The sequence below is a fragment of the Macaca mulatta genome, chromosome 3, assembly GCF_049350105.2.
Source record: "Macaca mulatta isolate MMU2019108-1 chromosome 3, T2T-MMU8v2.0, whole genome shotgun sequence".
NCBI lineage: Eukaryota > Metazoa > Chordata > Mammalia > Primates > Cercopithecidae > Macaca > Macaca mulatta.
Genome location: NC_133408.1, coordinates 17,023,953 through 17,043,759, shown reverse-complemented (window position 1 = coordinate 17,043,759; position 19,807 = coordinate 17,023,953). Strand labels below are relative to the sequence as shown.

The following is a 19,807-nucleotide window of genomic DNA, read 5'->3' as shown; positions in this document are numbered from 1 at the left end:
TATATTGTTCACATTGTTATTATTTTATTATTACTATTTTGCTTACATTTTTGCATTCAAGAATTTTGGAGATTTAAGTAAAAATCAATATGACTGTGTAACTGGATTTGGGGCACATATAATGTGACAGATTTGAGATCATTTCTCTTGAAATTAGGTATGTTGTCTATTCAGAGTAATCATTTCTGGAAGACCATAGTTTGCATCTGCAGACTTGTCTCAACAGCAGTGAGAGTTGTCTAAGAATGAAGGACATGCATTTCTGCTGATATAGGAAAGCAGATTTGATGAATAAACTAGAAATATAGACAACAAGACTAGGATGTAATTTATAAGGTAAACTGTATGCTTATACTAAAGGTTACTTAAAGTCTAGTATCTGAATGTGGATTTTCAACCAAGAGAAAAGTGAAGCTTAAACAACTGCTAGGACAGACACTTTGCTCTTTGTTAGCAGGCATAAGTGCCAAGGTTCCTACCTCCCACTGGTAAGGAGAGTAAGGATCGTTCACCAGTGATCTTAAGTGGGAATGATTGGGTCCAGGAGGCTTGGGTAACCTACTGATGCGTCCTCAAGGCTCAACCCCAATCAAGCTAACGGCAACACACCTAAGCCATGTTGAACACGCATTTATATCCATTAGTCTTACGTGGATCCTCCTCTCCCCAGAACAGAGCTAATGTCAAAGATTTGGGTTCAAACAGTTTATGTAGCACAAGATCCCAGGAAGCAAGTAGGAGACACTATGGAAGATGAAAGAATCAAAGAGGAAAATCTAAAGAAAGGGTGCATTTTTGAGTTTACTTTATGAAGAGCAACTTGGCTCAATCTTGTAAGGACCTTTTAGGAGCATGTAGAATGACTTGGAATTGTCCACCACAGGATCAGATCAACGTGGAAAAACATTTATCCATCCACTTCTTTCTCCCATTGGCTGAACAACATCCAAGATGTGTAATTTTCAGGAACCTTATAATTATGCAAGGGAAGAATCACAGTGGGCTCCTTCTGTTTTCCTAGTTGTGACCTGGGAGAAGCCCGGGTGCAGTAAAAGTGGTGTTGCATATGATTGAGGGCAGATGTTGTCTACATAAAGGTGGTTGGGTGGTTGAAGCCAACATAAAATGGTTTGCATTGCTATGCCTGTGGTCATAGGTGAGTGTATACCACACAAGAAAGCGAAAGACGTATCAGGTAACAGATTTTCATTTAATACTTATCCCTATGAAAAGACAAATATTATATACTATAGACCTTTACACGCATGGGGGAATGGAGACTCTAAAAGGGTTTAAAACTGGCCAAGGCTTATAGAACAAAGATCTGGTAGAATATGATCTCTTGAATGAATCTTGTTTTGTTATTCTTTTCTGTTTTTTCTTTTCTTTTTATTAAAAAAATACAACTCCTAGTTTAACCAAGGAATACTTAGTATTTCTAGTACTGCAGAAATACTACAAAATTACTATTCATCTAAATAGATATAATCCACTATTGGATTTATTTGTTTAGCCTCATGAGTAGTGTCAGTAATAAAGAATGAAAATACAAATAAATTTAGAGTTTAGGAGAAGAGCTCCAAAGAAGGTGAACTAATTTATTTAAATAACATTTTAACTATTATAACAAATACTAGAGTAATAGAAAAATATTCGATGGCACCTCAGGAAGAAAATGTTAGGAATTCTGAGTGCTATGACATATCTTAACATTTTAATTATTATAGTGAGTATAACTTAGTTTTTTCAGATTTAGGATCCAAGATGATAGATATAAAGTGCTGCCTTCAATAATACCAAACATTATGAACAAGAATGGTGAAATTGAAGACTCTTGTGACATCTCACTAATAATGTAAACCAGAGTCCCATTTTGGTGAGGTTGGACTGAAGGAGAATAAAACCAATCAGAGTGAATTCATGGCAATGTTCTTTTATTATTATTATTACTATTATTATTATTATTATTATTATTATTATACTTTAATTTCTAGGGTACATGTGCATAACATGCAGGTTTGTTACATATGTATACTTGTGCCATGTTGGTGTGCTGCAACCATCAACTAGTCAGCACCCGTCAACTCGTCCTTTACATCAGGTAGAACTCCCAATGCAATCCCTCCTCCTCCCCCCTCCCCGTGATAGGACCCAGTGTATGATGTTCCCCTTCCCGAGTCCAAGTGATCTCATTGTTCAGTTCCCACCTATGAGTGAGAACATGCGGTGTTTGGTTTTCTGTTCTTGTGATAGTTTGCTAAGAATGATGGTTTCCAGCTGCATCCATGTCCCTACAAAGGACACAAACTCATCCTTTTTTATGGCTGCATAGTATTCCATGGTGTATATGTGCCACATTTTCTTAATCCAGTCTGTCACTGATGGACATTTGGGTTGATTCCAAGTCTTTGCTATTGTGAATAGAATAAACATACGTGTGCATGTGTCTTTATAGCAGCATAATTTATAATCCTTTGGGTATATACCCAGTAATGGGATGGCTGGGTCATATGGTACATCTAGTTCTAGATCCTTGAGGAATCACCATACTGTTTTCCATAATGGTTGAACTAGTTTACAATCCCACCAACAGTGTAAAAGTCTTCCTATTTCTCCACACCCTCTCCAGCATCTGTTGTTTCCTGACTTTTTAATGATTGCCATTCTAACTGGTGTGAGATGGTATCTCATTGTGGTTTTGATTTGCATTTCTCTGATGGCCAGTGATGATGAGCATTTTTTCATGTGTCTGTTGGGTGTATGAATGTCTTCTTTTGAGAAATGTCTGTTCATATCCTCTGCCCACTTTTTGATGGGGTTGTTTGTTTTTTTCTTGTAAATTTGTTTGAGTTCTTTATAGGTTCTGGATATTAGCCGTTTGTCAGATGAGTAGATTGCAAAAATTTTCGCCCATTCTGTAGGTTGCCTGTTCACTCTGATGGTAGTTTCTTTTGCTGTGCAGAAGCTCTTTAGTTTAATTAGATCCCATTTGTCAATTTTGGCTTTTGTTGCCGTTGCTTTTGGTGTTTTAGACATGAAGTCTTTGCCCATGCCTATGTCCTGAATGGTACTACCTAGGTTTTCTTCTAGGGTTTTTATGGTATTAGGTCTAACATTTAAGTCTCTAATCCATCTTGAATTAATTTTCGTATAAGGAGTAAGGAAAGGATCCAGTTTCGGCTTTCTACTTATGGCTAGCCAATTTTCCCAGCACCATTTATTAAATAGGGAATCCTTTCCCCATTTCTTGTTTTGGTCAGGTTTGTCAAAGATTAGATGGCTGTAGATGTGTGGTATTATTTCTGAGGACTCTGTTCTGTTCCATTGGTCTATATCTCTGTTTTGGTACCAGTACCATGCTGTTTTGGTTACTGTAGCCTTGTAGTATAGTTTGAAGTCAGGTACCGTGATGCCTCCAGCTTTGTTCTTTTGACTTAGGATTGTCTTGGAGATGCGGGCCCTGTTTTGGTTCCATATGAACTTTAAAGTAGTTTTTTTCCAATTCTGTGAAGAAACTCATTGGTAGCTTGATGGGGATGGCATTGAATCTATAAATTACCTTGGGCAGTATGGCCATTTTCATGATATTGATTCTTCCTATCCATGAGCATGGTATGTTCTTCCATTTATTTGTGTCCTCTTTTATTTCACTGAGCAGTGGTTTGTAGTTCTCCTTGAAGAGGTCCTTTACATCCCTTGTGAGTTGGATTCCTAGGTATTTTATTCTCTTTGAAGCAATTGTGAATGGAAGTTCATTCATGATTTGGCTCTCTGTTTGTCTGTTACTGGTGTATAAGAATGCTTGTGATTTTTGCACATTAATTTTGTATCCTGAGACTTTGCTGAAGTTGCTTATCAGCTTAAGGAGATTTTGGGCTGAGACAATGGGATTTTCTAAATATACAATCATGTCATCTGCAAAGAGGGACAATTTGACTTCTTCTTTTCCTAACTGAATAGCCTTGATTTCTTTCTCTTGCCTGATTGCCGTAGCCAGAACTTCCAACACTATGTTGAATAGGAGTGGTGAGAGAGGGCATCCCTGTCTTGTGCCAGTTTTCAAAGGGAATGTTTCCAGTTTTTGCCCATTCAGTATGATATTGGCTGTGGGTTTGTCATAAATAGCTCTTATTATTTTGAGGTACGTTCCATCAATACCAAATTTATTGAGCGTTTTTAGTATGAAGGGCTGTTGAATTTTGTCAAATGCCTTTCCTTTTTCTATTGAGATAATCATGTGGTTCTTGTCTTTGGTTCTGTTTATATGCTGGATTATGTTTATTGATTTGCGAATGTTGAACCAGCCTTGCATCCCAGGGATGAAGCCCACTTGATCATGGTGGATAAGCTTTTTGATGTGCTGCTGAATCCGGATTGCCAGTATTTTATCGAGGATTTTTGCATCGATGTTCATCAGGGATATTGGTCTAAAATTCTCTTTTTTTGTTGTGTCTCTGCCAGGCTTTGGTATCAGGATGATGTTGGCCTCATAAAATGAGTTAGGGAGGATTCCCTCTTTTTTTATTGATTGGAATAGTTTCAGAAGGAATGGTACCAGCTCCTCCTTGTACCTCTGGTAGAATTCAGCTGTGAATCCATCTGGTCCTGGACTTTTTTTGGTTGGCAGGCTATTAATTATTGCCTCAATTTCAGAGCCTGCTATTGGTCTATTCAGGGATTCAACTTCTTCCTGGTTTAGTCTTGGAAGAGTGTAAGTGTCCAGGAAATTATCCATTTCTTCTAGATTTTCCAGTTTATTTGCGTAGAGGTGTTTATACTATTCTCTGATGGTAGTTTGTATTTCTGTGGGGTCGGTGGTGATATCCCCTTTATCATTTTTTATTGCATAGATTTGATTCTTCTCTGTTTTCTTCTTTATTAGTCTTGCTAGCGGTCTGTCAACTTTGTTGATCTTTTCAAAAAACCAACTCCTGGATTCATTGATTTTTTGGAGGGTTTTTTGTGTCTCTATCTCCTTCAGTTCTGCTCTGATCTTAGTTATTTCTTGCCTTCTACTAGCTTTCGAATGTGTTTGCTCTTGCTTCTCTAGTTCTTTTAATTGTGATGTTAGAGTGTCAATTTTACATCTTTCCTGCTTTCTCTTGTGGGCATTTAGTGCTATAAATTTCCCTCTACACACTGCTTTAAATGCGTCCCAGAGATTCTGGTATGTTGTATCTTTGTTCTCATTGGTTTCAAAGAACATCTTTATTTCTGCCTTCATTTCGTTATGTACCCAGTAGTCATTCAGGAGCAAGTTGTTCAGCTTCCATGTAGTTGAGCAGTTTTGATTGAGTTTCTTAGTCCTGAGTTCTAGTTTGATTGCACTGTGGTCTGAGAGACAGTTTGTTATAATTTCTGTTCTTGTACATTTGCTGAGGAGTGCTTTACTTCCAATTACGTGGTCAATTTTGGAATAAGTGCGATGTGGTGCTGAGAAGAAAGTATATTCTGTTGATTTGGGGTGGAGAGTTCTATAGATGTCTATTAGGTCTGCTTGGTGCAGAGATGAGTTCAATTCCTGGATATCCTTGTTAACTTTCTGTCTCGTTGATCTGTCTAATGTTGACAGTGGAGTGTTGAAGTCTCCCATTATTATTGTATGGGAGTCTAAGTCTCTTTGTAAGTCTCTAAGGACTTGCTTTATAAATCTGGGTGCTCCTGTATTGGGTGCATATATATTTAGGATAGTTATCTCTTCTTGTTGAATTGATCCTTTTACCATTATGTAATGGCCTTCTTTATCTCTTTTGATCTTTGATGGTTTAAAGTCTGTTTTATCAGAGACTAGTATTGCAACCCCTGCTTTTTTTTGTTCTCCATTTGCTTGGTAAATCTTCCTCTATCCCTTTATTTTGAGCCTATGTATGTCTCTGCATGTGAGATGGGTCTCCTGAATACAGCAGATTGATGGGTCTTGACTCTTTATCCAGTTTGCCAGTCTGTGTCTTTTAATTGGACCATTTAGTCCATTTACATTTAAGGTTAATATTGTTATGTGTGAACTTGATCCTGCCATTGTGATATTAACTGGTTATTTTGCTCGTTAGTTGATGCAGTTTCTTCCTAGCCTCGATGGTCTTTACATTTTGGCATGTTTTTGCAATGGCTGGTACCAGTTGTTCCTTTCCATGTTTAGTGCTTCCTTCAGGGTCTCTTGTAAGGCAGGCCTAGTGGTGACAAAATCTCTAAGCATTTGCTTATCTGTAAAGGATTTTATTTCTCCTTCACTGATGAAACTTAGTTTGGCTGGATATGAAATTCTGGGTTGAAAATTCTTTTCTTTAAGAATGTTGAATATTGGCCCCCACTCTCTTCTGGCTTGTAGAGTTTCTGCCGAGAGATCTGCTGTTAGTCTGATGGGCTTCCCTTTGTGGGTAACCCGACCTTTCTCTCTGACTGCCCTTAAGATTTTTTCCTTCATTTCAACTTTGGTGAATCTGGCAATTATGTGTCTTGGAGTTGCTCTTCTCGAGGAGTATCTTTGTGGCGTTCTCTGTATTTCCTGGATTTGAATGTTGGCCTGCCCTACTAGGTTGGGGAAGTTCTCCTGGATGATATCCTGCAGAGTGTTTTCCAGCTTGGTTCCATTTTCCCCCTCACTTTCAGGCACCCCAATCAGACGTAGATTTGGTCTTTTTACGTAATCCCATACTTCTTGCAGGCTTTGTTCATTTCTTTTTCTTCTTTTTTCTTTTGCTTTCTCTTCTCGCTTCACTTCATTCATTTGATCCTCAATCACTGATACTCTTTCTTCCAGCTGATCGAGTTGGTTACTGAAGCTTGTGCATTTATCACATATTTCTCGTGTCATGGTTTTCATCTCTTTCATTTCATTTATGACCTTCTCTGCATTAATTACTCTAGCTATCAATTCTTCCACTTTTTTTTTCAAGATTTTTAGTTTCTTTGCGCTGGGTACGTAATTCCTCCTTTAGCTCTGAGAAATTTGATGGACTGAAGCCTTCTTCTCTCATCTCGTCAAAGTCATTCTCCGTCCAGCTTTGATCCGTTGCTGGCGATAAGCTGCGCTCCTTTGCCGGGGGAGATGCGCTCTTATTTTTTGAATTTCCAGCTTTTCTGCCTTGCTTTTTCCCCATCTTTGTGGTTTTATCTGCCTCTGGTCTTTGATGATGGTGACGTACTGATGCGGTTTTGGTGTAGGTGTCCTTCCTATTTGATAGTTTTCCTTCTAACAGTCAGGACCCTCAGCTGTAGGTCTGTTGGAGATTGCTTGAGGTCCACTCCAGACCCTGTTTGCCTGAGTATCAGCAGCAGAGGCTGCAGAAGATAGAATATTGCTGAACAGCGAGTATACCTGTCTGATTCTTGCTTTGGAAGCTTCCTCTCAGGGGCGTGCTCCACCCTGTGAGGTGTGGGGTGTCAGATTGCCCCTAGTGGGGGATGTCTGTCCCAGTTAGGCTACTCAGGGGTTAGGGACCCACTTGAGCAGGCAGTCTGTCCGTTCTCAGATCTCAACCTCCGTGTTGGGAGATCCACTACTCTCTTCAAAGCTGTCAGACAGAGTCGTTTGCGTCTGCAGAGGTTTCTGCTGCTTTTGTTGTTGTTTAGCTGTGCCCTGTCCCCAGAGGTGGAGTCTACAGAGACAGGCAGGTTTCCTTGAGCTGCTGTGAGCTCCACCCAGTTCGAGCTTCCCAGGGGCTTTGTTTACCTACTTAAGCCTCAGCAATGGCGGGCGCCCCTCCCCCAGCCTCGCTGCTGCCTTGCCACGATATCGCAGACTGCTGTGCTAACAATGAGAGAGGCTCCGTGGGCGTGGGACCCTCCCGGCCAGGTGTGGTATATACTCTCCTGTTGTGACCGTTTGCTTAAAGCGCAGTATTAGGGTGGGACGTACCCGATTTTCCAGGTGTTGTGTGTCTCAGTTCCCCTGGCTAGGAAAACGGATTCCCTTCCCCCTTGTGCTTCCCAGGTGAGGCGATGCCTCGCCCTGCTTCAGCTCTCGCTGGTCAGGCTGCAGCAGCTGACCAGCACCGATTGTCCGGCACTCCCTAGTGAGATGAACCCAGTACCTCAGTTGAAAATGCAGAAATCACCGATCTTTTGTGTCGCTCGCGCTGGGAGTTGGAGAATTATATTTTGTATTTTCTTTACTTTAGGCCTTGGCTCACACCGGCAATGTTCTTGAGTAAAGTAGCAATATAGAGTGTAGAAGCAGCCTACGATGTGTAAAAAATATTGATAAACATAAGAAAATTCCTTTCATATGCTTTTCTATATAAAACAATACAAATTATTACTTAAAAGTAAATGAAACAGGAGCTCAAATATAATACAGCAGAAAAATGTGAACATGGTGATTGATGAGGTATGGAAAAGTATTGATTGCCAGTACAATTTAGGATATATACAAAGTGTTTTAAAATTTTTCAAATTACATCTTCTACTTTTATTGATAGAGATTGAAACTGACTCAGATATAAAGTGAGTTATGTATTCACCACAACTAAAACTGTGCGTCTTCTCCACAGGACTCTTACTTTCTTTACCATGATGTCCTTAACAAAATGTGTACTTTTTATCATTATGGATACAACAAATAATCATATCTTCAATATTTAACTCTTAAAGTAACTTTACATTAACTTTATCAAACCGAACATTATGAACTTTTTATAGCTTTACTCGTTTGTTTTGGGGGGGCTAGGTGAAGAAATCAAAACATTTTTGGAATTAATTTATTTTCTGTTTGAAGCATTTGACAGTTCTAATATAAAACTGAATTCATTTAATCCTTAGTAATTTGTTTTTCCTGCTACTGGAGGGGCATATCATTAACTATTGGTTCAATTATTTTCTGTACATGCACAAGAAAATGTATAATTTAACATGAGTGAAAATGACTTAAAACAGTTATTTGACCTAAATGAAAATGTCTGTATAAGGGTGATGTATTGACACACTTTTTGCAACTGTTAATAGTAAATAATCATCTTAGGACTTGGCCTTCTTAAACATTTTTCTGTCTTTTGAAGTAGATACTGATATATCTTCAGTAACTCTTCAGTAAAACTATGTCTTTTACTTTTCATGTGGTCAATGATATCACCTACTCTCATTTGAATAATAAATATCATTAAAGTGTTGTACACATTCATGCAGTCATCATCAACTGGATTTAGTGGTAGAAATTCAGAAGCCAACTTTTTTTTTTTCCATTAAAAAATCAGCTTTTATTTTTGGCTTATTTTCCTTTTCTTCTATCTACAAAATTTAAAGAAGAAAAACATTACTGAATAATAAAAAATAGTTGTAGATTTAAACAATACAAGACATGGCCAAATCACTGTAGCAAGAGCATTAAGATTATCCTTTATCTGTGGCTTTGTGGCAGTCCAAATTTCACGCCCATACTTCACGTGCACCTAGCCAGTAATTCTCAAATTTCCCACTAACTCCACCTGCTGTTGGCAGCTATATTAATAGCTGGAATAAACACGAAAGATGAAAAGTCTTCTAAATTAAAAAAGAATATAGAAAATTTTACTCTTGATGAGAATTGCTGCATCTTGCTGCTATGGAATGGGCCATTGCACTACCAGCTAGGTTTGAACAACAAATGACCCTCCACCTCCACCCAGACTTGAATGAGTAGGCTGACTTATCACTTGTATGTAAGTGTAATTTGTTTCTCGAGTGATCTGTCTGCATGTTCTCTTTGCAAGAAAAACGATAATTTTTAGCTAGGTGTGGGGGTGTGTGCTTCTAGTCCTAGCTACTTGGGAGGCTGAGGTAGGAGGAATGTTTGAGCCTGGGAGGCAGAGGTTGCAGTGAACCGAGATTGTGCCACTGCAGTCCAGCCTGAACCATAGCACTATATGTTGTCTCAAAAAAAAAGTGATAATTCTATTTTGTTTAGAAATTTTAAGAACAATTCTAAGCATTCTGTCTTCTTTCAGATTTAACAATTGAATAAAGTAAAAACTCTGCTCACTGTGCATGCTACTTTTCCTTCACTACATGAAACCATGACAAAAGTAAAATAGAAATTTCCTAATCATTATTTATGTTAATATATTACTGATTATAAATAAATAAAAAGTTAAAAATCTGAGACAGTGACCAAGTGGTATTAGATACTGAAACAACAACAATAACAAAAATAAACCAAGGCACATGGTTACCCGGTAGGTAAATATCTAGGTCATCCATTTAATAATGTTGTTCTTGACTTAAATGATAAAACATTTGGGGCTTAACTGCTAATTCAAGGATTATCAACTACATGAATGGTTAGCCTAATCTGATAATAAGAGAATATTTGCATTGGTGTTGAATTTTATTTTTTCAAGAAAGTGCTGCCAACCAAATAACTCAAAAAGTAAGAGTAAGTTGAGACTTTATCGAATTTATATAACTGATTATATAAAACAGGTTGGCCCTACTTGCTAATGAATATTGAAATATGTTAGCACTTTCATTTGGAGAATTGATTTCTTACCTGGCACTAAGGCTAGGGGATCTGGAGTCCTCAACAAATCTAACTCACTAAAATCTAACTTTTTATTGGATATCCTCACTCTGAATTCTCATATATTTCAGAAAATATTTTATAAAGGTATTCTTTCTTCCAAAATTATGTGATATAATCAATTTGACAGTCATTGCAAATGTCATTATTTATATAAAAATACTGACATTTCTAACTCCCTGCAGAAAAAGAAGACCACGGTGGTTAGTTTGTTTGTAGTCTTAAAAATGTGTCCTCTTCATTTTATCATGTGAAGACATTAATAGCTGGAATAAACATGAAAGATGAAAAGTATTCTAAATTAAAAAAGAATATGGACAATTTTACTCTTTAAAATTAAAAATAAATTAAACTTTTATTTTAGGTTTAAAGGTACATGTGAAGGTTTGTTACATAGGTAAATTCGTGTCACAAGGATTTGTTGTACAGATTATTTCATCACCCAGGTATTAAGCCCAGTACCCAGTAGTTACCTTTTCTGTTTCTCTTCTTCTTCTCACCCTTCTCCCTCAAGTAGACCCCAGTGTCTGTTGTTTCCTTCTTTGTGTTCATGTGTTCTCATTATTTATCTCCCTCTTATAAGTGAGAACATGCAATATGTGGTTTTCTGTGTCTATGTTAGTTTGCCAAGCATTATAACCTCTAGCTCCATCCCTGTCCTCACAAAAGATATGATCTCATTCTTTATTATAGCTACGTAGTAGTTCATGGTATATACGTACCACATTTTCTTTATTCAATCTGTCATTGATGGCCATTTAGCTTGATTCCATGTCCTCGCTATTGTGAATCATGCTACAATGAACATTCGTGTGCAAGTGTCTGTAGTAGAAGACACAGAAAAACCCAGCCGGATATTTAGTAGTTTTTAAGACAAAAAGTAAGCAAAGAATATTAAAGCAGATATGCCGATGTAATGTTACCCAGTTTTATTTAAACTTACATCCTTCACTTTGTAAAATTTAAAGCAACTACTCTAGGGGAAATAACTAGGAGACACAGTAGGAGAAGTGTGCTTTGATGTGGCACATCTATATAATTATAAATAAGCAGTTTTAACATCTTTCTCCAGTGAATATTTTCTAGTTACTGGAATTTAGATTATTCGTAATCTATCATGGGTAGCAGTAGACATCAAATTCATAGGCAAATGATAGGATAGGAGAGCAATAGACGGTATGCATATATGGATATGGACACAGGTATTGTGTTTAAGTTTCTGGCTCCTCAAACATAATTACTAAAAGTCATATTCACAGGCTGGATGGTAAGAAGCAGACTGGCAGTAGAAGAGTAGAAGGTTGGGTCTATAATTTAGGGTTGGGTGTATAATTTAGGGATGTGAAAGCACTGGGACAACAACCCATGGATTAGAATACACTGGATACAAAGCCCAGGGATGGAGAGCCACAGCCAAAAGACTGAAAGCCTCTGCATCCAAAGCCCAGAGATCCAGAGTAAGTCATCTGGCAGGGACTGCAGAGCATGGAGGCTCTAGGGCGGTAGCAGGAGGTCTGGCAGATGCTGGACACTACACAGTATGTCTGGAACCCAGGGAGTTCCCAGCAGGTCTCCTGATAGCCTCTGTAGAGAGAAGAGCCCAGCTGTCAGGTGCTGGGAGACCAGAGGTCAGGTGCTGTAGACCAGGTTGCTAGGGTAGGAAGAGCCACAAGAGAAGCTTGGGTAGCGCAGGTAGCCCCCACAAGGTGGGAGGAGAAGTTTCCAGAGTAGCAGTTGTAGGATATGTCGGCGGGAGAGTTGACTTATAATGACAGTGTTATGACTTTGAATGTCACTTCTTGGACCTGGGGACTTATATACCCTTAACATTGGGTGTCATCCACATGGCACATAAAAACAGGTTACCTGCCAACTATAAATGAATTAAAAAGATCGTCATAGTCAGACATATATATTACTTGTGATTTTACAACTAGAAAGTGCAGTAATGTTTGTGCCTTGGGATTCAGATAATAGTGTTGACTCTTTAAAGCTATTACTCATCTTCCCTTACCAAAGGTCACTCTGCAGATAACTCAGAGAATTGCTTTAGAGGTAGACAGTGTCTGGGTTAAGGGAAGCTGCCTTAATTAAAAATAATTGATACCCGTTTCACAATCTGTCTCAAAATTGTTGCCATCTGGTGTACAAAGTTGCCAGCTAACCGATCTATTCATAGTCATTTCTTTTAAACAAAAACATACATTCATTGTCACCACAAAGTAGCAAGCTAACTTAATGAAGAATATCATCAGAAAGCGGCGACTGATATGCAAGATAGAATGTCTTTTTAAAAATCAAACCTCAACTGGAACGGCTTTAATGAAATATTAACTGAGATTCCCTTATTTTGCATGGTCCTGTTCAAAACTGTATGCAGACTATTAGGAGCCAATCTTAGCTTTTCTTTCCTTGGGTGTGTGTTTACCGTTGAGTGAATTAAAAATAATAAACCACTTCATGTATTTTGGAATGGTCGAGATTATTCATCTAAGATGCTGAAAAAGCATTAAAAATAAAAACAAATCATGTGGCAAAAATTCCTAGTGTATTTCTACCTCTGATCAGAGTCAGTGTTTCCCACTAAAAGAATTGCCCAGAATCTGGAAAACATTCCTATTTTAAAGAAAGTTTACAAAGTAGCTCCCTTAAAGTGGTGAGACAAAGGGATCATCTTAAGAAGATTCTTCCCTTGCCTCAAAAGTAACATACATGACTTTGACGTACATTATTTTCAGGTGTTTCTGACAAGTGTTACAACACTTCTAAAATAATGGTCATATTTTCTCTTGTTCTGTGACTTGTATTTCACCTCGATGTAATGGTATAATGAAGACTGATATGTTGAGGAAGAGGAGAGATTGAAATTTATCTTGCTGTGGTTTCTGTGTTGTTTGATTTGCTCATTTTTAGAAAAACGTTTCCATTCCACTTCTGAACGAAAGTAGTTGAATGCAAAAACATCCATACTTTGAGAAAAGAACGTGCGACGTTACTTAATATCCGATCCCACGGAATATTCTTCTACTGAAATTGCTTACACAGGAGTGGATGACACTAAAACAAGCAAGCAACTTCAATTTAGGTGAGCTAAATATTCGTGTGGCTATTTTGATATTCAATATTTTATTGGCAAATACAACAGGAAGATTTGGAATCTACTAGAATGCTTTTTGCTATTCATAATTGAGAAGCCTAATAAGAACTGTTTATTACAGAAACACAGAACAAACTATGTTACCTAATAAATGAAACATGATTGGAGATCAATTTGTCTCCTCAGCAGTTTAGACTCATAAAGTCTACAATTTGGAAGGAAGTTGAGCAATTATCTCCAGCCTCCTGTCAGATTGAAATTCCACTTACAACATCCTAATTAGATTTTCCCAGGGCCCTCAATATGGAAATATCATTAATTACAACAGCAACTCATTTTAGATTTTTAGCTGAATCTTCCCTTAAAACTTTGACCTAGTAATCCTAATTCTTCATAGAAGGGAGTCTCAGTTCACTTCCACTGTAGAATACATCAGTTCTGAAGATGGATGTCTTAAGAGGTTTGCCCATTCCCACAGGTTAAGCCATTTCATGTATCCGTGGCCTATCTCTATTTACAGTTTGCTTTGATGAACTTTCTGAGTGATTCCAGAAAAATCCTCATTACTCTAGTACTATAGGCAGAATATATATATCAGTTGATACATCAGAGATCACAAAGGCATTCACTCTCAATTACGCATTATCACCATACATCCTTCCCACCCCTTTATTTCAATTTATAAAGTCATTTGTTACTATGAATTCTTCAAATATTTTATCTTTCTGTGAAGACTACGTGGGATAGACATTTGCCTCATTTCTTGCTTTTCTTTTCCCTCTGTAGTAAAACTGTCACCCTCTGAGAGAAAAGAAAGGAAAAGATTAAAGATTTACATTTTAAATATAGTGCTTATTATTTTGCTCTCAGTAACATCAACACCACCAAAAAATTACTTACACCTTATGGGGATAAATGGTTTTTTATAATCAAACTTAATGATGATTTCTATGAAGAAGCAAATCAACCTCTGGGTAAGGGATTTCTTTAGTAGTTTTACAATGTAAACTTCAAAGCACTTCTGCAATAATTTGACCATTCTTAAATCCTCATGTGCACAAGAGTGACTTGGTTACTTGTGTTATAAGAAATCTAAACTCAAATATGTTAGGCACTCATGTAGCATGTCTACCAAATAAGGATTGTTATTGGGCTATTTCTTCTAATGGTTCAAAGATTTGAAAGAAGGAATAGATATTGAATTTTTTTTCTGTTCTCCATTGAATTTATAAAATTGGAGCAAGATAAATGTCCCTTCCAGATTACAAGGTATTTTTTAGATCTTTACAAATACCAGAACTCTCAGTGTGTTAGCCATTTGATCCAAGTTCTAGAAGGACAGGATGAATGAAGCATCGATCTTTTTTTTTTTTTTTTTGAGGGGGTTGGAATCTTGCTCTGCCACCCAGGCTGGAGTACAGTGGTACGATCTTGGCTCACTGCAACCTCCACCTCCTGGGTTCAAGCAATTCTCCTGCCTCAGCCTCTTGAGTAGCTGGGATTACAGCCACCCGCCACCATGTCTGGCTAATTTTTGTATTTTTAGTAGAGATGGTGTTTCACCATGTTGGTCAGGCTGGTCTCGAACTCCTGACCTCATGATCTGCCTGCCTCAGCCTCCTGAAGTGCTGAGATTACAGGTGTGAGCCTCCGCACCCAACCCTCTGAAGCATCAGTCTTAGAGGTACAATTATGGTGGTTTTCATTCTACCCAAGCAAGATGAATGAGAAATGGCATTTTTGTTTCATGAACAACTGCTTTGAAAAATTAATGAAATTCTTTCAAGTAGACGTCTGCATTCATAAAAAAATGTTATTTGAATATTAATATATTTCATTTTGACTGGAGCCTAATTAAGTGTTCTCATTAAAATGGGCACTTGTGACTACATCTATTGCTAGAGTATGTAAGTGTGCAGTATAGAAGGTAACATTCACACACACACACTCCTCACTGCAACTCAACTGAACTCAGAACTCCTGTTAACATGTCTTACAACTACAGCTCTGGAAACTTCTCCTCCTGCTGTTTTGGAGGTTACCTAGGGTATCCAGTTTCCATTTATAATTCGTTCTACCCCAGCAATGCCATCTATTCTCCAAATACCTGCCAACTGGGCTCCTCTCTCTACAACGCCTGTCAGGAGACCTACTGTGAGCCCACCAGCTTTCAGATATCCTGCACTTTGGCCAAATCCTATCAGACATCCTGCTACCACCCAAAGAATTCCATCTTCCGCAGTCCGCACCAGACTAACTACATAGGATCCCTTGGATGTGGAAACACTGGCCTTGGATCTCTTGGTTATGGAAGCATTGGCTTCCCATCTCTGGACTGTGGGTCCAGCTTCTACCACCTAACCATCTTTTCATCCAGGAATTTCCAGGAAACTTGTTACTAACCAGCCTTTGGGTCTCGCCTTTTTGAATCAACTTACTGAATATTCTCCATTCTCTCATGATTATTTCTGTACTCTGTGGAACTGTAACACTCAGCCTGTCCAATATCTGTGATTGTTGACCATCTACATCAGTAGGACTCAGCATCCTACCCCTCTTGGAAGTATATGGTTGAACAAGGACAAATTAATCTTGACCTAGGACCTTTCCTAAATCTGACAGGAGATATATCTTGAATTTCAATTTTTGTGCCAATGCTCAGGATTATTTCTGTTATCATCTTTCTAAAATTCTTCTCTCATTATTTTCCCAGAATTCTTCCACTGAAATGTATTTCAAATAGTTATAATATTTTAAATAACCTTATTTCTTTAGCATGAATTCTGGTATTCCATTTTATTTTATTAATATAATACACTTAGGCTGGGCGTGATGACTCATACCTGTAATCCCAGCACTTTGGGAGACTGAGGCTGGTGGATCAGTTAAGGTCAAGAGTTCGAGGCCATCCTGGCCAACATGGGGGAAACCCATCTCTACTAAAAATACAAAAATTAGCAAGGTATGGTGTGCACCTGTAATCCCAGCTCCTTGGGAGGCTGAGGCAGGAGAATCACTTGAACCTGAGAGATGGAGGTTGTAGTCAGCTGAGATCATGCCACTATACTCTAGCCTGGGTGACAGAGTGGGACTCTGTCTCAAAAAAAATAAAAATGATACATTTAGTGAATTCATCCCGTATCTTCAACTGTCTTCATTAGGTACACTTTTTGTTTGTTTCATATGTTTTCTTGACAGTTTGTTGAATAGCAAGTAAAGTGTAGGCCGGGTGCGGTGGCTCACGCCTGTAATCCCAGCACTTTGGGAGGCCGAGACGGGCGGATCATAAGGTCAGGAGATTGAGACCATCCTGGCTAACACGGTGAAACCCTGTCTCTACTAAAAGTACAAAAAACTAGCCGGGCGAGGTGGCGGGCGCCTGTAGTCCCAGCTACTCGGGAGGCTGAGGCAGGAGAATGGCGTAAACCCAGGAGGCGGAGCTTGTAGTGAGCCGAGTTCGCACCACTGCACTCCAGCCTGGGTGACAGAGCAAAGACTCCGTCTCAAAAAAAAAAAAAAAAAAAGAAAGTAAAGTGTAAAGAAAATTTAAATATATAACCTATCTCATGTTTTAAGAGATTTAAGTCCCCTCATAAGTGCATTTTTTATATATTTGCTTCAGAAAATTTTTAGTCTTTCATTGAAAAAAGTATTTATTGAGGTCCTATTAAATACCAAGCATTATACCGAACAAAGACACAAATTCTCTGCTTCCAGAAGTTCACACAACTACAATTATAACTTATATGGTGAATGGAATAATGGGGATGAAGACAAGATTCAGTAGGAACACAAAGAAGAAGAACTTCAAAAACACTCGGATAAAATAATATAAACCCATTATTGAGAATAGAGTAAGTTACATTCAATTTTTGAAGAATAAATCTTACTGATCTGTTGTGTCCATTACAGTCTCTTGAAAAGCAGCTGCCAAATAGGATTAAACATAAAAAGGATTTACTGGTGAAAATGCCAGTGATGGATAATGGGGAGGTAGTTGGAGAGGTCTGGGAGAGCCATACTACTATGGTGTATGTCTAGCCTCAGTGAACGACAGAGGGAAGTAAGTTTGGCCTAGAAGAAACTTCTTTAAGAAACTCCTTCAGGGCAATTCTAAGAAAGTTTTGGCAAGTCACCCATCAAAGGAGCCTTACATATCACCAAAATGGGGCCTGCCTTAGCATCCTTGCCAAGAGTACTTACTAACAAGAACGAATGACAGCACAACCTTGGCACAAAAGTGACGGTAGATTCACATACCAGCTGCTGTAGCTAATCAATCAGTAATGCTCCCTGAAGCAGGAGATTTAAGAGGTACATTTGCATAGCTTCCATCTTCATGATATTTATTCTGATCCTAAGTAAGCTCAGCACTGATAAACAGTGGTAAAATAATAAATGATAACTTGGAATTTTTCATGTTTTTCTTACTTTGATCAAAATGTCAATTATTATGTCAGACCCTGTACAGGACCCACTGAATGAAAATCTAACCCTACTACTGAATAAGAGAAAATCGAGAATTATTAGATGGTCATCTTTGATTGTAACTGATGCATTAAGCAGACAGGACTCAGGACAGAATTAGGAAATTGCTTCATTTTTTTTTTAACAGCACTGAATTTAGAGCTCTATCTTCCCTGAATCGTCGAACAACACAATAGGTAGATCTATTATCACATTAAGATATTAAGAAAAATTTTCATTTCATGTTAGTAATTCAAAGTTGCATAATTACAAAACCAGTCTTACAGCCACAATCAAAGCTTCTCCCTTTCCCCTTAGTCTAGGCCTGTCATGTGTTTCCAGAGGCCACCAGCGGTTTAAAGAAGACTACTTTTTTTTTTTAAATTTCTATACTCCACCTTGCCTTCCATCAATGTACTGCTCCTTGCTTCTGTTTGATTCAGAAAGATACAATGGGAGGAAAGAAAATGACAACCAGGGCCATCTTCCTCAACATGATGCTTTAGACCACCTGTGTCAACAAGGACTGTGTTGTTTGCCTCTGGAAACTTTTACTGGGAAGAGATAACATCAGACAATAGCTCATTTCCCTGCATGCTTCAAGAAATTCCTATAGACTAATCTGTTGGAGCCAATAGCCTGAAGACCTGAATAAACAGTTCCCTAATTAAGCAACAGTTTAGGTATCAAGAAACTCATGTCGGCTTCCTCTCTTTGCTGTGTCCATCAATTCTAAACTATTATATTATAAATATACCTAATTCCAATCAGTTCTCAGCCTTGAAAGACCCACCTTAAACCAGCTCAGCCCAGAATCTCATTTCTAGCACCTTTCTGTGGAAACACAGAAAAGACTTATAGTAGCATTCTTCTTTGTGGCAGGGAGCTCAGACATACTTCATTTCGTCTTAACAGATTTTCTGGTGATCTTACAGGTTTTTCAACAGGGACATTAAGGTTTGTGCATTTAGCCAGGACTCAATCTTTGCCATTGAATATCCTCTGTTATTATGCACTCTGTAATGTATAAGCATGTAATGTTTGTGTCCTTCCTCCAAATTCATATGTTAAAATCCTAATTCCCAATGCAATGGTATTTGGAGAAGAGGCCTTTGGGAGGTAATTAGCTTATGAAAATGGAACCTTCATGTGGAAATTAGTGCCTTTATAAGAAAAGACACAAGAGGTTTTCTTCTGGTCTCTGTGCTCTCTGATACACGAGGACATAGAGAGAAGGTGGTCATCTGCAAATCAGAAGGAGAACCATTTCTAAAAACCAAATTGGCCAGCACTTTGATCTTGCACTTTCCAGCCTCCAGAACTGTGAAAAATAAATTTCTCTTGTTTGAGTCTCCAGTCTATGGTATCTTGGTCCAAACTGACGAAGACACCACAGAGTTAGCACACCCTTCCATGACTTCTCCCTGAATCCTCATCCCGAGTTCCCTCCTGCTAGGGCTCCATCCCACCCAGCTTTCTTCTGCTAGGATCCATTTGTCCAGGAGGTGGCCTTCTTGGCCCATAGGAAACACACACTCACAGCTGTCAGGCCTCTGAGCCCACGCCAAGCCATCGCATCCCCTGTGACTTGCACCTAAACGCCCAGATGGCCTGAAGTAACTGAAGAATCACAAAAGAAGTACAAATGCCCTGAATCACAAAAGAAGTGCAAATGCCCTGACACGCCTTAACCGATGACATTCCACCACAAAAGAAGTGAAAATGGCCCGTACTTGCCTTAAACGATATTA

The 19,807-nt window shown here is 38.4% G+C and overlaps 2 protein-coding genes across 2 annotated transcripts; one reads left to right on the top strand and one right to left on the bottom strand.

The window, feature by feature from the left end:
• Positions 1-11,986: 11,986 nt before the first annotated feature.
• On the bottom strand, positions 11,987-14,232 carry KRTAP23-1 (keratin associated protein 23-1). The gene is given in 3 exon segments (XM_028846544.2): positions 11,987-12,198; positions 12,201-12,254; positions 14,229-14,232. Coding segments are annotated over 3 exon segments (270 nt in total).
• Positions 14,233-15,524: 1,292 nt separating this feature from the next.
• Positions 15,525-16,119, top strand: KRTAP15-1 (keratin associated protein 15-1). The gene has a single exon (XM_015133040.3). It carries the CDS (start codon positions 15,578-15,580, stop codon positions 15,989-15,991), a length of 414 nt encoding a protein of 137 aa, XP_014988526.1. The 5' UTR covers positions 15,525-15,577; the 3' UTR covers positions 15,992-16,119.
• The last annotated feature ends 3,688 nt before the right edge of the window (positions 16,120-19,807 follow it).

Coding starts and splice junctions, on each gene's coding strand:
- KRTAP15-1 (XM_015133040.3), top strand. CDS start 15,578: ATGTCTTACAACTACAGCTCTGGAAACTTCTCCTCCTGCTGTTTTGGA.